Source organism: Maylandia zebra, linkage group LG22, assembly GCF_041146795.1.
Source record: "Maylandia zebra isolate NMK-2024a linkage group LG22, Mzebra_GT3a, whole genome shotgun sequence".
NCBI lineage: Eukaryota > Metazoa > Chordata > Actinopteri > Cichliformes > Cichlidae > Maylandia > Maylandia zebra.
Window position 1 is genome coordinate 28,412,500 of NC_135187.1, and position 17,338 is coordinate 28,429,837.

Sequence of the window (17,338 nt, forward strand, 5' to 3'; positions counted from 1 at the left end):
ACTCTAAATGTTGATCTGTAACACTTTCAGGTTATCCCAGGCAGCCCGGCTACACAGGGATGCCCAACGCCAATTACCCCAGTGGCCCCGGCATGGGTGGCTCCATGAACCCCATTCCCGGTCAGGGCAGCGGGGCTCCGTATGGAAGCATGCCACCGGGCAGGATAGGTCCTGGGCAGATGGGCACTCGGCCTTACGGTCCTGCCATGGCCTCCAATATGGGCGGCATGCCTCCTCAGGTGGGGTCCGGCATGTGTCCCCCTCCGGTCATGACGAGGAAGGATGGTGGTCCTTCCGTGCACCACGGACCAACAAACTCTATACACAACAGGTGGGTGCTCCTGGCTGCATCAGTGACATCTGTGTGAGCCTGTGACTGTTGAGGGTCATTGAATTTATAGCTTTAAGGAGATTTTCTCATCACTTTGCTGTGTGTGTGTGTGTGTGTGTGTGTGTGTGTGTGTGTGTGTGTGTGTGTGTGTGTGTGTGTGTGTGTGTGTGTGTGTGTGTGTGTGTGTGTGTGTGTGTGTGTGTGTGTGTGTCTGTCTGTCTCCTTGGTTTGCCTCACACACAAGCCAGTCTGTTACATGTTTTAGTGCTTGAGTGGTGGCAGTAGCCCAAACGCTTATCTATCACAGAAGAGGAGATGGTCCCTGCAATCACTGAATCACATCCAGGGATGCCTGTTGAGCCTACAGAGCAGCTCTTGTGGGCTTGGCAAATGGTACCCTGTGACTTAAATTAATGTTTCCTACAAATGAAACTGAACTCTGTGAAGGAAAAGACATAATTCAGTCAGGCAAAGTCTGTATTTGCAGTGGATCCTTTCAGGGATTACTTCTGACTAATTATTAGTTGATTAAATAGGTGAAAATAATTAGATTAGTCAACTACTGTAGAATCGCTGAGAAAAAAGTTAAAATTAGCACAATAATCAGAAGAATTCTTTCTGGACTCAACGTTTTGATGCTTATGTTTTGTTTTTTAAAAGGAAACATGACCATATTTGGACAAGGCCCTAAGGTTGCGTCTATGAAATGTTTTTTTTTTTCTTATTTTTGTACTCTTTGCTCAAATTAAGGTAGAAAAATAGAATGCTAGAATTGCATTCACCAAAAACTGCTGCACAGACATATTGGATGGGCTGGGTAGTACGATTAAGTTGACAGCAAACCATATTATTTGTCAGAAAATTCCATTAAAATTTATCCAAAAGGGAGCAACAGCACAAACACCGTGAGGAAGTCCAGTTCAGAGACTCGAATTAGCAGCGCTGAGACGTAGCTCACCTCCAGCCGCCTGTGTCAGCGCATCTGTCAGTCATAGCGGCCATAAAAGTCTCTGAATGTTTAAGTTAAAAACAACAGTCAGTCACTGTGGACTTGTTCTACAGGAAAATATTTATAGAAGCCAAAGCCACATTTTTTTGTATCAGGCTGTGAACACGCTTTTTGAAACATCTGAGTCTGTGGAGACTGACTTTCTTTTGGAGCCAGGTTCAAGTGACCATTGTAGAAACAGCACTAATTTCACTCTGACACAGCCTCGAGATAGTACCATTCATTATCTGGAATAAAATTCTGCAGAACTGCACTGACTCACAGGGATTTCATCTACCCTACCTCCCCAGCTTGCTTGTTTACAACTTCCTGTCACAAAGAGTGGGACTGTGTGCCCTGGCAGTGGCAAGTTGCTGCTTGCCGTCTTAGAAACAACATGTTAACTCGGTTTGACATTAGAAAAATAGAAATAAGTAGTTTAACTGACCAGTATTTCTCGTTTCTGCTACAGGGGTGGCAACTTTTAATCATCCTGTTGTTTCTTTGTGGTTATTGTTTTTTAGCATTTCTTCTAATCAAGCATTCTTTTCTGTAGGCCACCCAGCTATCCTAACATGTCCCAGGGCATGATGGGAGCAGGCTCTCCGTATGGCCCAGGCATGAACAGCATGCACAGTATGATAAACCAAGGTGGGCCAGGGCCGTATCCAATGGCAGGAGCAAACATAGCCAACAATAGCCCTGGTGAGTACAAGTGAAACTATAGCCCTGATCAGGTGATTGGAGTACAGCTGCAGGCCTGAGGGTTGTGTCTATAAAACAGTTTTATAGACTGGTAATCGTTTTATTTTTATACCCTTCTGTCATTGCCCCGTTCTCCCAGGAATGGCTCCAAGTTCAGAGTTTGGCATGGACAAAATGAATCCTGCTCCGAAGATGAACAACAAAGTGGACGGGACTCCCAAGCCAGAATCCAAGAAGGTACACATTCAAAGTCCAGCTTTTTTCCCCCGCCCTCCCTTTTTCTCGTTCTTACGATTTTCTTCCGTCACCCGTCCAACAGAAGTCGAGCTCTTCCACCATCACCAATGAGAAAATAACCCGTCTGTACGAGCTTGGCCCGGAGCCAGAGAGGAAAATTTGGGTGGACCGATACTTGGCCTTTGCTGAGGAGAAAGCCATGGGCATGAACAATCTTCCCGCTGTGGGCCGTAAGCCCCTCGATCTCTTCAGGCTCTACATATCCGTCAAAGAGATCGGCGGCCTCACCCAGGTACACCTGGACTTCCACCTGAATTTGATGTGAATCCTTCAGATCAGAAGGACGATCGTCGGTAATTTAAAAAAATAAATAAATAAAAAAATTCGTATACAGCTTTCTGAACCACCTCCTTCCTCTCTCGCCCACCAGGTGAACAAGAACAAGAAGTGGAGGGAGCTGGCTACCAACCTGAACGTGGGCACGTCGAGCAGCGCAGCCAGCTCGCTCAAAAAACAGTACATCCAGTGTTTGTACGCCTTTGAGTGCAAAATGGAGCGCGGCGAGGACCCTCCCCCAGACTTCTTCAACACGGACACCAAAAAGAACCAGCCCAAAATCCAGCCTCCCAGCCCAGGTGAGCGCTGCTGCTCCGCTTCACTGTCACACAGTTTACTGCCTCCTTAGATTTAAAATGCAATGAATGAAGCTTATTTCAGATTTCCTTTTCTCCCTTGGGCGCAGTTTGGATTAAGTACAATTCATAACATCATCTCTGCTCTATTTGCCTCACATCAGCTGTCTATAAACTAGTCTATTTTATTATATCCCATTAATTGCCGTTTTTAAAGCCATTCATAGAGCATTGTTTGTCATCTCATGTAGGAGCAGCCACCCTCCATAAATCGCTGCTCCCCTATATCGTAGGAGTTATAAATGACGGCGGCGTAGCTGTAAGTCCTTTGGACGGTTCCACAAACACATGCCTTGGGGGAATAGTCCTTGGCATTTGCACAGGACATGACGAAAGACTTGTCCTTTCCGACTTCCCCACTTTGATTTTTGTGGCAACGGTGATGACAGCAGAATGCTAAATGTTTCAATGAACTGGGTAAAAGTCAGCGGATGAACTGGCGCTCATTCATACCAGTTGTTAAGGGTGAGGAGGTTGCAGCCAGGAAGGGTCATTGCTTGTTGCATGAGATGCTGTTTATTTTGGAGGGGACTCCTTGTTTATAGCTGCCAGGAGCAACCACACCGGGAGCAACCACATGCTGCTTCAGTCTGGCTGAGACCCAGGCTGTCAGACACGGGGCACTGAGTCAGCGCCGGGGTGTTGTTACAGGAGACATCAGGGTGCTTGTCAGCTGGCATCAGCCCTCTAGTTAGTACGAAAGAAGGGCAGGGGAGGGTTTTGGGGGTGGGGGTGGTGGAGGAAGTAATGGCAGGAGAAAGGCAGGAGGTGATTTGGCGATAGCGATGCTCCGTCAGTGGCGTGTCCTCGCTGCCTGGTGCCTGGCCCTGGGCTACAGCAGCACGGCAACACTCCCTGGAGATTAGTGCTGAGCCAGAAATGATGAATGGGGGAAGAGGGTTTTGTGTGTGTGTGTGTGTGTGTGACTGTGTGTGTGTGTGTGTAAAAGTCACACGATTCTCTCTCTGACTCTATTTCTATCATGCCCTCCCTCCCTTCATCTTTAGTAGAGGGAAATCCCTGCCCAGAGGGAGGAGGGGGTGAGGGAGGGTGAGCCAATGAATGTTGTGTGCATGCGTGAGAGCTCGAGAGGCAAGAGGGTGATGTGAGAAAATGTGAATAACTGTGACCTGCCAGTGACCCGGGTGTTGTGTGTGTTTGTGTGTGTGTGCCAGTTTAATGAATGGGAACCTGTGACTCATCAGACTGGCTTGCTAATAGTGAGAAGTCCTGAGCTGAAGTTAAGGATGATTGCTAGTATGTCACACACACAACACAAACAAAATATCAGTCACACACATTCACACATAGCTGGCTGTCTCCTGTCTCTACAGCCCAGGCAGTAATCTGTCACAGTGAGGGTTTACATCACTGTTTCCTGGTGGTTCCTGGAGCCCAGCGGTGTTTGAGGAGGGGGCAGCCATCCTGTGATGAGCAGGAAGATTCAAGATTTTTTGCTGGCTATGCACTCAAAAGCCAGTCAGCTCGACACAAACTGTGCAGCGCTCAGGAATTTCTTAATGGGATTTAGGATTGCCAAAAGCAGCATGTGCTCTAAAAGCCCCCAGCAGTGTTCTGCCTAACCCGCCTCACTATCAACTATCAGCTCTTGCCTTTATTCCTCGAGCGAGGAGGAGGAGGAGAAAGGGATGTTCTTTGAATTCTCTGGAATCTCTGAGTGTTACAAACCAGAGCACTTGACTGTTTTTCTTTTGTTTGTTTTTTCTCCCACTTAGTCATTGTGTGTATCCTTGTGTTTTGCAGCTGGTTCTGGATCCCTGCAAGGACCCCAAACCCCTCAGTCAACCACTAGTTCAATGGCAGAGGGGGGAGACCTGAAGCCCCCCACACCAGCCTCCACCCCACACACGCAAATGCCCCCAATGCCTGGCGTAAGGTACGATTCAAAAACCAGCGTCGTGCTTCTGTGGCGTTCGTACTAAAATCTCCACCTGTGGTGAAATTGGATCAGAGAAGCAAGAACTGGAATACGAAAAACAGCAAAATATGCTTTAAAGTTATCACTGATGGGGTTCTGTTCACATGTACACACAAACACCAGACTAGTCAACAGGAATATGAAAGGATTATAGTTATAAAGTATGCACTTTGGGCTTAGAAGACTACAGTAAAAACTGTCTTCTGTGTCTTGTTAGAGGGACAGACAGAAAACATTCAAAAAAAGAAATTAACAAGAAAACTTAGAAAAGTCTTAATTACTATGAATTTTTCACATTCCACATTTTGCTAAAAAGCCATCTGTTTTCCTACAGGAGTAGTGTTAATCTACAGGATCCCTTTGCTGATGGCGGAGACCCGGCGTTTCCCAGGAGGAACGCCATGACTCCCAACTCTCAGGGCTATCAGCCTGGGATAGGCACCCCGGAGATGATGGGTCGGATGGGTCCCTACGAGTCCAACAAGGACCCTTTTGGAGGCATGAGGAAAGGTGAACACCGTCCATGTAACCAAACCCCAGATTCTGTAAGGGTTCGTTCATAGCCATAACTAATATTATGTTTATTTATTTTTAGCAGGGGAACAGTTCATGCCACCCGGCCCCAACAGTGGAATGGGGGAACAGTATAACAGAGGTCCACCAGGCCCAATGGCCAACATGCCAATGAGCCAGAGGCAACAGTACCCGTATGGATATGAACGAAGGTAAATGTACTATAGTTGTAAATAAGATAAGATGATTGTGATCTGACCTGTGCCATTTCAGTGTCCTTTTCTCTTTCCGACTAAATCAAATCACTTCATGATTATTGCTCGTTGCTTTTATAGACAAGAGCCAGGCATGGGCCCTGATGTCAACATGGGACCGGGAGCTCCTCAGCCCAACATGATGCCTTCTGGAGCTGACACAGGGATGTACTCGCCTAGCCGTCCTCCGCCACAGCAACGGTCTGTACCATTCAGGGCAGAGACTATTCTGTATAAAGATTAAACGGAGAGACATGGTTGCATGTCAGCATTTTGTCAGTAAGATCATTGATAGATTTAAAGATATTTACAGAGTTTCTTATTGTAACTGAATCATTTACTGAAATGAAGAAATATAGTAATCTGAGTGTGTATTTTTAGGCATGAGTCCTATACAAATCAGTTCCCTGGCCAAGGAGCTCCCCCTGGTGGGCCTTACCCAAATCAGCAGCCAGGAATGTATCCACAGCAGCAGCCAGTAAGAACAGTTTGTCCAGCATTTGCAGTACTCCTATTATTACTTGGGTTTCTCTTTTCAGTGTTCATGTAATGTACTATGTTCTGTTCCAGCTGAACAGAAGTATGAGCTGTTGCTAAAATTATTGTGCTCAGTTGAGGATTGTAATGCTTAATTTTGTGTGCTGACAGAACTACAAACGTCCTGTGGATGGTGGGTATTGTCCTCCTGCCAAGCGCCATGAGGGAGAAATGTACAGCGTTCCTTACAGTGGGCAGCAACAGCCAGGACCCCAGTCCTCGGGGCCCCAGGGCCAGCAGGACATGTATAATCAGTATAATGCATACCCTGGAGGGGAGCGCCGACCGCCAGGCCCACAGAACCAGTTCCCCTTCCCCTTCGGACGGGATCGAGGGCCGTCATCTGCAGGCCCCAATTCCCAGTCTCCGATGCCTCCCCAAATGATGGCAAGTCCCATGCCTTCAGGCCCCGATGGTTCCCAGGGCCCAATGTGGCAGGGCCGCAATGAGATGGGCTACCCCAACTATCCCAACCGACAGGGACCCCCTGTGTCGGGCCAGGGTCCCGGCTACCACGGCATGAACCGCTCAGAAGATATGATGCCATCAGATCAGCGCATGAACCACGAGGGACAGTGGCCTGGCCATGCCAACCAGCGACAGCCTCCGTTTGTCCCCGCAGGCTCCGGACCACCCATGACCAGATCCCTGCCCTCCACCTACTCGGCTTCCCAAAACCACATTCCTCAGGTGTCGAGCCCAGCATCCATGCCCCGATCCATGGAAAGCAGAACGTCGCCCAGCAAATCCCCCTATATGCATCCTGGAATTAAGGTGCAGAAAGCTGGACCTCCAGTTCCCGCGTCCCACATTGGCCAGGCTCCCGTGCAGCAACCCATGATCCGGCGAGATGTGGCCTTCCCTCCTGGCTCTGTGGAAGCTACCCAACCCCACCTGAAACCCCGCAGGCGGCTCACCATGAAAGACATTGGTATAAAATGTGATTTGCCTGATAACTTGTAACATTACACATGTAATAAACAATATGCTTATGTCTACCTGACCTGGATTGACCATTTGATATTTCTCAGTTTGCGTTAAGACAGCTTTCAGATACAAATTGCGTATTCACACTAGGTGACACAAGTATGTAGTATGTATTGCATGTAGTATGGAGTTAAAGTCCCAAGATTAGTAAACCTTTACATGTTATTTAAAGCTGCAGTGACCGATCATGGTTACTTTTAGTTATATTCATTCTGTTTCTATTTTCAAAGGCACTCCTGAGGCTTGGAGGGTAATGATGTCATTAAAGTCTGGCTTATTAGCTGAGAGCACCTGGGCCTTGGACACCATTAACATTCTGCTGTATGATGACAATAGCATTTCTACTTTTAACCTTTGCCAGGTAGGTTGCACACATCCACAACCTGTTAGCATTTGTTTCTGTCAACATTTCAGAATGACTTGTCAAATGTAGTGACCACCTTCTTTGCTTTCACAGCTACCTGGATTTCTGGAGCTGGTAGTGGAGTACTTCAGACGCTGTCTCATTGAGATCTTTGGCATCCTTAAGGAGTATGAAGTAGGAGACCCTGGCCAGCGCACCCTAATAGACCCCAATGCAGCTGAGGACTCTGATGATGAAATTCCCATGCCTGAGGGCGAGGACATGAACTCGGACGAGGAGGACGAAGAGGATGAGGAGGTAGAGGAAACAAAGATCAATCCTGACACTTCTTCACTGGTCCAGATAAAGGAGGAGGAGGAGGAAGAGGAGAACTCCCACAAAGATAAGTCTTCAGAGGATGAGGAAGATGAGAAGGAAAGGGAGTCTTCTATCAAGGAAGCCAATACCTCTACCTCAGGGTTCTCCCACGACCCCAGTATACACTCGGAAAAGCCCAAACAGGCTAGCAAGTTTGATAAACTCCCCATCAAGGTGGTGCGGAAGAAGAATCCCTTCCGGCTAAACCGCTTGTCCAAGCTTGGGCAGCGGCAGAGCTTTGACAGCGGCCTGATACACTGGAGCGTGGGTGGTGGTGACACTACTGAGCACATCCAGACCCACTTTGAGAGCCGGATGGAGCTTCTCAAGCAGCGAAAACAAACAACAGCGGCCGCTGACAACCGCAAGAAGGTCAAGGTGAATGGGACAGCGGCAGCAGCAGAAAACCCAGAGAAGCCTAAATCCAGTGGTGACGATAAGGTTCGGCAGCAGCAGCCCCAGTTTTCTGAACCTCACAAGTCTCCAACAAAGACTACCACGCCTCCTCTTCCCATTGGCGCACCAGTCACTGCCACCATTGACGATGTACTATCCGCTCGCCCGGGGTCGGTCACGGAGGAAGTAGTTCGTGGAGGTGCCGAGGAGCAGAAGGAGAACGGCAAGTATTTGTTCAGCATCAACCCCGATCTCCAGAGCCGCCGCAACATCAAGATCCTGGAGGATGAACCTCACAGCAAGGATGAAACGCCACTTAGCACTCTATCAGACTGGCAGGACTCGCTAGCTCGGCGCTGCATCTGCGTCTCCAACATTGTGAGGAGCCTCTCCTTCGTTCCTGGCAATGACCTGGAGCTGTCCAAACACCCTGGCCTCCTGTTGCTGTTGGGCCGCCTGGTGCTGCTCCACCACAGGCACCCTGAACGCAAACAGGCGCCTGTTACCTACGAGAAGGACGAGGAAGACGAAGGCGTGAGCTGCGAGAGAGACGAGTGGTGGTGGGACTGCCTTGAGGTGTTAAGGGAGAACTGCCTGGTCACTCTGGCAAACATCTCCGGCCAGCTGGACCTTTCTATCTACCCAGAGAGCATATGCCTGCCTCTCCTTGATGGCCTGCTCCACTGGGCTGTGTGCCCTTCAGCAGAGGCCTTGGATCCCTTTCCCACGCTGGGGCCCCACGGCTCCCTTTCACCCCAGAGACTGGTCCTCGAGACCCTCAGCAAGCTCAGCATCCAGGACAACAACGTCGACCTCATTCTGGCCACTCCGCCATTCAGCCGCTTGGAGAAGCTCTACGGCTCGCTCGTGCGACTCGTCGGCGAGCGCAAGGTGGCCGTCTGCCGTGAAATGGCAGTGATCCTGCTAGCTAACCTAGCCCAGGGTGACAGCCTTGCAGCGCGAGCGATCGCTGTGCAGAAAGGCAGCGTGGGCAACCTACTGGGCTTCCTGGAGGACAGCCTAGCGGCTACGCAGTACCAGCAGAGCCAGAGCTCCCTGCTACAAATGCAGGGTGGACCCCAGTTTGAGCCTACTAGTGTGGACATGATGCGGCGGGCAGCGCGGGCTTTGCACGCCCTGGCTAAGGTGGAAGAAAACCACTCTGAATTCACTTTGTACGAGTCGCGGCTACTGGACATCTCGATGTCCCCACTTATGAACTCTCTGGTGTCCCAAGTAATCTGTGATGTACTGTTTCTGATCGGCCAGTCATGACAGCCGTGGAGAGGTTTCAGCTCTGCCTCTTTCTATTCCCCCTAAACCACCTTTTTGTGTGTGCGCGTGCGTGCGTGTCTGTTAGTTGTGCGTGAGTGACAAAAGCAAAACCTTTTTTTTTAGTTTTTTTTTTTTTTTTTTTTTTTTTTTTTTATTTATGCAAAATCAACTCGGATTCCACTGTCTTTCTTACCCCTGCTTCTCTCTATAAGGAAGGAATATCATGAAGTAGCTGTTGATTTCAAACATCTGAAACTGAAAGAAACTGGCAAAGAAGAACAGACTGGGACCCAGGCATAGGACAGAGTGTGCTGCTGCCCTGTAGAAAGGACTTTTTTTTGTTTTTGTTTTTTTTTTATTGAAAAAAAAATCTCCAGAAAGAGAAAAAAAAAAAGAAAAAACTGTAACCAAAGTTGCTGTCTCGTTTACAGTGAGTTTGGGGGATACACGTGTTCGCTTTCTCCCTCGGGGGAGGTGGGTCGTCAGGGGAAAGAGGGCACAGACTAAACAATATTATGGTTCATGTTTGGAGGCTACATAGACTCATGGACTGTGGTGTGGTATAATTGCTGTAACTTTGGATGCTATATACTCAGCCCCACAGGAACCACATTATTGGCTGTGAACAGATGTCTGTCATGGGAGGCCTGTGCAGTAGATTGTAGGACTTTTTTCTGTACTGTACACCTTAAAAACTGTAAACATACTGTAATAATACTGTTTCACACTGAGATCCGCTGGCTTGGCAGCAAACTGTAGTTTTTAAAACCAGTTTTAGTTAAATGTCGAGAGAGAAAAACGGCTTTCCCCCCAAAGTACGGTGAACCTACAACACCCCGACCTCTTCTCTTTGTCCCTTGATTGTATGACTTGACCCTTATATTCAAAAGTCACCTCTTTAGGACTGGTCCTCAACTCTAGATGCAGTCCAAGCTGCAGTGTATATATGATGTTGTACATTACACTTTCTCTTTCTCGACTTCTGTTGCTCTTCACCGTTTTTAATCTTTGACGAGTTTCCCTGCATCGAGAACGCCATGTGATTACTTGACGCCCGCCCTCTCCGTTACTTCAGCGCCTCACCCCGCTCGTATCACGCTGTGTGAGCGTGGGGACGGGGGTCGTTAAGCTGCTGTCAGATCCAGCGCCACCCCCTCCTCTCAGTAAACACAACTTCAACTTTCTGTTCGTCTGGGTGTAGAGAATATTAACACAAATCGGTTCCATTCGAGCTCCTTCATAAACGACAAACTAGACCTTGATGAAGAAACTGTTTTTATTTTATTTTTTTTTTCAGTGATGCGGATTCTGCATATTTGTATTTCAGATGATGTAGCTAAAAACTTGATGTAAATTCCTCTTTTTTCCTTTTTTTTGGCTTAATGAATATCATTTATTCAGTATGAAATCTTTATACTATATGTTCCACGTGTTAAGAATAAATGTACATTAAATCTTCGTAAGACATTTGCTGTGGATTTATTTATTATTCTTCTTGACATGGTTGAGGCCGCAGTGAATAAAGCCCTGAATTTTTTATTTGGCTCGCATTTCACTCGCGCTGAGACAATCTGATACGACTAAAGCAGCTCAGAGCGCTTGTGTTTTGCTGACGCTTTTGATATTTACACACGGATGCGGAGACACGGCACATCTCTGTGCAGTATGCTGCTTATTGAATGCACAGCCATGTTTTCCCATCCCTGTATTGATTGACATCTCACCCCCATGTTACAAGGCTGTCCTTGTCCCTGGGTCGCACATGCTGATATTTACATATATATTTACATTACTTGGGGAACAGCCAGAGCGCTTCGATACATACAGATAAGCTAGGAGCTGACATTTACTGCGAGAAAAGCTGACTTTTTTTTCCCCTCCAGAATATCATCTGATGTTTTGACAAAAGTTGAATTCAGTTTGGAGACGGCAGAGCACCTGGTTTAATGTGTGATGGGGGGGGGGGGGAGCACCCCTACTTATTTAGCTACAGCCGACAGGATAATGAAGTTTTAAAGTATTTCCATTCTTGTCCTCAACGGAGAGACAAAATAGCATCCATAAAAACAAAACAGTCGGCCTGAGCTAAATGTGGCACCAAGTACGTTTTCAAAGCCTGCTGCCGCTTCTTGATGTTGTTTTACTTTAGTCGTATTTATTCAGCAAGTCTCACTGAGATCAAGATGCAGGAAAAAAGTAAAGTCCCGGCTTGCTTTAGTGTGTGACTTTAGTGGAATGCTTCAAGGCAATGGATCTAAAATAACCCCAAGTGCTATAGATAAGTCCCAGAGATCACCCGCAAACTCAGATCATAATAAAAGGAGAGATCTACATAAAGTGCAGCTTAAACGGCTCTAAAGGCTCACCAACCAATTTAGTATTGTACGTCTCGCTCCCTACCACTGAACATTTGAGTTGACAAACGTTAACATGCTTTTTTCTTATTTTAAAATAATGAAACTGTACTTTGAGCTCAGAGACTGTGACTGAAATTGCACAGAAATCATTTGTTTGCTGATATATGTTGAGCTGTTTCAAATGTTTGATTTCAAATAATGTTGTTTTACATAGTTGCTCCATTTTTGCTCACTTGCATCTTGTAGTGCTAGCTAGATGGCTACATGCTGAAGTTCTGCAAGAAGAGCACTGACTGCTGTGTACATGAATACATGGCAGACATAAGAATGGGGGCCGGCTTAATGGTAAGTGGAACTGTGGGACGATTTGCAGGGCAAGTATCTCCTGGTATCACCTGAAAGCAACGCCAGGCTGTAGCACAAAATCAGCTCCCTTTATATTAATATGTTTTATTTGCCTAATTTGATTTAATTGATTATTGATCGAAGATGGCAGGTCACTGTTCTCGATGGTTACCATTAACCCCTGCATGGGATTATAGTGTTTCCCACAGAAGTAGACAGTGTTTGTGGGAGTAGCAGGAGGAGGCAACATGCAAAGTTTGATGGTGTGCTTCATCCTTGGTGAGCTTGATCTACACATTTGGACCTACTTTTACTGCTCAAAGGGAATCACCTGATGGTTTTAGTCCTCTCTCTAATACTAGAGTCTTTACTTACAATATAAACAATCAAAATTCAATGAAAGAGGTGCTCATCATTTTTATATATTCAAGTGCATAGTGTGGAAGATGTCATAGGGCTTTGAGGAAATCGTATGTAAAGCACAATATTTATGAGCGTTTTAAGTTGTAAATCAGTCAGATTTGACCCAAACACGACAGGAAGGTTAATTTTGTCCCACTGTAATCTCTTCAAGTCATTTGTCAGTAATGGCACAACAGCAGAGGTCTTTATAGAGTCCTTGTAGGGCGGTATCATGCTCATACTGCAACTCACCAGTGAATTATTTATGGCTGTAGAAGTCAGTTACATCTCTGTAACGGCTCGTTTTGACAGTGACCAGTTACTGTACACATTGATTGGGGTCTGTGCCGAACAACAGACCTCGACTTATGGAGCCAGTTATGAACTCTTCTTCTCTGTCAGCATCTCAGTAGATCCCTACTAAGGAGAGCCATTAAAACAACCCCCAGTTCATCTACGAACCTACTCAGCGCCATTCATACCGCCACCTGAAGCCAGCTGAGGCCTAAAGACATCTGTCATGGATTTCTTTTTTCAAAGAGCCATGACAAACACTCTTGACAGCCAGTAGTAAACACATGCTGCCAGAAATTTTCCAGGTCTCTAAAGAGATTCTCGAGCCGTTATAATCACATCAACAAAGCACTTAACAAATCTCCCAAAGCCCCGTCCCACTCATCCAGAGAGTCTTCCAATGTACAGTAGTGCTGGCAGCACTGATTCCAGAGCATGTTGTGCTGAGCTGTGTACACACTGGAAACGATTCACTCGTCGTGCATCGCTTTGAAGCTGCCAGCCGGTCGCTTGCTGACATTCCAGGCTCCCGTGACCTTGTAATGTATTTACTAGCAGGTTATACATGTCAATCACGGGTCGTCTTCACTCTCATTGACTTCAGTCACTAACCTGAAAGTTTATTGCAGGTCCGGTCCACTTTGCCTCACCAGCAGTTATTTCACATGCAATTGCATGAAGTTGCCAAATATCTTTCACCTTCTATGGTCTCTGGTCACCACGTTACTTCCAGTGTGGACTCGTCCCCTTTCTTTCCCTTCCTTACAAAACAGATTTTAGATGAGTAAGTACTTTTTGATTGCCAACATCTGCAGTTGTTAAAGCAGTAGATGATCATATGCAGCATGTAGAAGGTTGGAGCAGGTTTATGATGCTTTATATGCATCAAATGAGGAATCGTGTCTTTCATTTTATTCATTTTATTTAACATTTACACTCAGTATTTAATTTGTGTGAACTTTTTCCTATAAGTCAGCCGGCTCCTCTCTCTGCTCTAAAGACATGGTGCCCTCATCTGGTCACAACATCAAATTACAGCGTGTATCTGCATAACTGCTGTAAAAGTATGTCTTACCCCCCCTCACACCAGTGTGACAGCTGGTGGGAGCAACTCTAACACACTCACTTCTTGTATTGGGCCAACCTTTATTTCTTTATACTTCCAAGGAGCCAGACTTTGTTATCATTTTTTTTTTTAAAGCTATCAGGTTTTTCAGTGGATATTGGCTACTTTTGAACAAATTTCCACTCCTTGTACTTGTACATTTTCAGAAAATGCGTTTTTTGTGTGAAGTCACTTAACAAACACCAAAGAAACTCAAGGGATGTCTACTAAATCTTTAGTTATTGTGTTCCTAACAGCCTAACACAAAACAATCTGTTGAACAGCATCTGGAAAGTCATGCTCTTAAGATCTAAGACAAGATATCTAGCAATGACCTGACACAGGATTTGGCATCTGGCTGTTCAGTTCTACTGTTGATCAAAGCCTCATCTGAGATGCTTTCAGTGGATCAGTGGCTGTCAAGAAGCCACTCTTTAGGAAGGGAAATGGGGAGAAAAGACTGAGGTATTCAAAATTACACAAAAACCGGACTGAAATGAAATGGCAACAGGTGGTATGGAGAGCTGAAAATATTATTTTTGTTTTATTTGTCATCATTATATATGCAGGATGTCAGGAGAGAGGTACAAGGCACAAGAGTATCTACAGTCATCTGTAAAACATGAATAAATCTGTCTTATGTCAATATACTCTACCGCTGCTATTAGCCTGAATGTACAAATCCTATTACACTTTTTTAGGATAGAAGTATAACTTTGTAATAATGTAACAATTTAAAGAAAGAAGAAACTCTGGATTAAACAAAAAAAAAAGGAGGGGGAAAAAACAAGGAAACGATAAGTAATAAATTATTAATAAACGTCACAACACTGACAAGGAATGGTGACAGCTGGATGCTAGCAAACATCTGTATTTAGCGAAACAACAGGTTACTCTGGCAAACCAAAAAAAGTACGACCAAGAATAACCTTCATACATTAGAACATAAATATATAATGTTTTTAAAAGCACAAACTACACGAATAAGAATAAAAAAGGCTGACTCCGTCACACCTGCTCCAGAAATGTCTGATAATTAGGTCAACAACGTCACTGCACGATTCAACCGCAAGGGGGCAAACTAGGCTTTTCTGATGAGGGCGCTCTCCCTCAAATAAACAATGATACATCGTGTGTGTGTGTGTGTGTGTGTGTGTGTGTGTGTGTGTGTGTGTGTGTGTGTGTGTGTGTGTGTGTGTGTGTGTGTGTGTGTGTGTGTGTTCCGGTCATTTACTGTCCCTCAGGTTGGGGTATGTTGATACATAGTGAGCAGCCAGACATGAGCCACCTTCTTCTCCCAGGAGTTTTGTTTAGCTCACTGGAGTTTGGACTTAAAGAGTTTGGTTTGTGGCATCTTGCATAAAAGGAAAGCCAGAGGTTGGAGAGGACAACCTTAATGTAGACATTACATATGAACCTTATTTAGTTAAATGATTTTCATATTGTCATTGTCCCTTTAATCAGAGTGAATTCAGGAGGGAGAACGTAAAGCAGGCCATTATCCCCTTATGATAGTTTGCTTTGTAGCTCAGTGTACATGGGTGAATATGGATGCACAAAAAGTGCAGTTGTTTACTGTGGAGCACTAAGGAACATGGAAGGTTATCAACAGCTCATATGTATATTTTTTGTTATATTAAGTATAATTGATATGAATGATCCCACAGTTCTGTTGTAATGACTTCAAACTATATATGTGCCCTTGTCAAGACGATGGGTCAGATTGGGAATCAAAAGGGGAAGAGGAGGATCGAGAGGAGCCTCATCCTAAATACTTTGGCTTATATCCTTTTTGTTAATCTAAAAGGACCTGAAAGTATCAATGAGCTGAGCATGCATTTGGTGATGCATAAATAGTAAAGTGACTGTTCTACTTCAGCACTAAAAGCACAACATGTTTCATTCATAAAAGCTTTTATTCTCCATCCAAGTGCTTTCTATGTGACATTCACAATAACAAATGCACCAGGAATAACTCAGGGTTATTTGTATATAAAGGCACCAAATCTCAAACTACAGGTTTATTTGCAAGGTTCAGTGTTGATGACAAGCAGTCGACCATGAACTGTAAGTATAGGAAAACAACGTCCTCAGACTTGATTTTGGAAAAGTATCTTCACTTCTGCTCCTTTATGATGAAATGTTTCAGTCCACAAAAAAAATAAAATATCCACCCACGCTGTGTATAGATTCAATTTCATGTTGCCATTTTGCCAAAAAAAACCCAAAAACAAGGTTTTGCGAAACAAAAAACGTGATCACTTTGTGTACAATTATCAAGTGTTCAGGGAGTTACAAGTGTTTTTCCTTTGATAGTGCAGGATGGTTGTTTCTGTCCTGATGTGCAAGTGATAGCACTCAGGCTAGCTGCAGAGCTGATGCATTTGTCTGCAGGTCAGAGTGACCTGCTGGGGGTAACAAGCAAGGACACACACACACACACGATTGTCACAATACATGCCAGGACAGACCAAGGAATAGAAATCTACTCCTTGTTAGAAGGGTGCTCTTGTGGACCCAATAGATCCACAGCGGGTCTTCTGGTGCACTTTTTGGGTCCTTTTAACTCCGTGCCATCAGGAACCGTTTTACAGCGATTTTAATATTTTCTCTAGAAATCCAACTACTGACATAGTCTGAACAATACGTTCAAATTAAAACTCAGAGGAAAGTAGTTTGCCGAGAAATTATTGGAGTGTCCCCTTACAACACGACCACAGCTGAACCATGACTCAGCAGCTTGAGTCGTCTAAACAGATTTCAGCCAAGACTTAAGAAAAAAAAAAGTCTCCAGAAAGTAAATGGCCCAGTCTCCCGTCCCCCACAGGAAGCAACTGAGATGTTTCAACTGATCTGACTCAGGGCATCATTTTGTAGGCAGGGCATTTACACACAGCTTTTAACTGCGTCACGTTTTCTTTAATCTGGGCAGAGCAAGGTGTAAGTCATCCAGGCTAATACATACAATGACACAAGTGTTTACAATAACTGGACTCTGTCACCACTGTATTGTGTCAGAAATGTCCTGTAAGCACTTCCTTCTACAATTTAAAACCAAAACAAACAGTCGTTTGGAAATAAGCTAGAGTAAGATTGTGTTCTCTGAAGTGGATCTTTGCATCAGGAGCAATTTCGCCCCCCAAAGAGTAGTTTAGCATCACATCATTTACTCACTAGAGGGCACCAAGTCTACATCCATAGACACAAGCGTTGGCTTTTAATAGTACCTCACAACTGGGAGATGAAGTCAAGACAGAAGA

The 17,338-nt window shown here is 45.3% G+C and overlaps 1 protein-coding gene across 3 annotated transcripts in view; it reads left to right on the plus strand.

The window, feature by feature from the left end:
* Positions 1-11,042, plus strand: part of arid1ab (AT-rich interactive domain 1Ab) — a 55,288-nt gene extending 44,246 nt beyond the window's left edge. For 2 of the 3 annotated variants that reach the window (XM_012922776.4, XM_076879584.1), the window contains exons 8-20: positions 31-331; positions 1,876-2,024; positions 2,164-2,261; positions 2,344-2,553; positions 2,692-2,896; positions 4,718-4,850; positions 5,227-5,402; positions 5,488-5,617; positions 5,741-5,860; positions 6,041-6,137; positions 6,308-7,127; positions 7,414-7,544; positions 7,641-11,042. In XM_012922776.4, the coding sequence (XP_012778230.4) occupies positions 31-331; positions 1,876-2,024; positions 2,164-2,261; positions 2,344-2,553; positions 2,692-2,896; positions 4,718-4,850; positions 5,227-5,402; positions 5,488-5,617; positions 5,741-5,860; positions 6,041-6,137; positions 6,308-7,127; positions 7,414-7,544; positions 7,641-9,575 (4,505 nt within the window). In that variant the 3' untranslated portion in view covers positions 9,576-11,042. The remainder of the gene's footprint in view (positions 1-30; positions 332-1,875; positions 2,025-2,163; positions 2,262-2,343; positions 2,554-2,691; positions 2,897-4,717; positions 4,851-5,226; positions 5,403-5,487; positions 5,618-5,740; positions 5,861-6,040; positions 6,138-6,307; positions 7,128-7,413; positions 7,545-7,640) is intronic. The other variant, XM_076879583.1, reaches the window with a different exon arrangement.
* Positions 11,043-17,338: the final 6,296 nt, after the last annotated feature.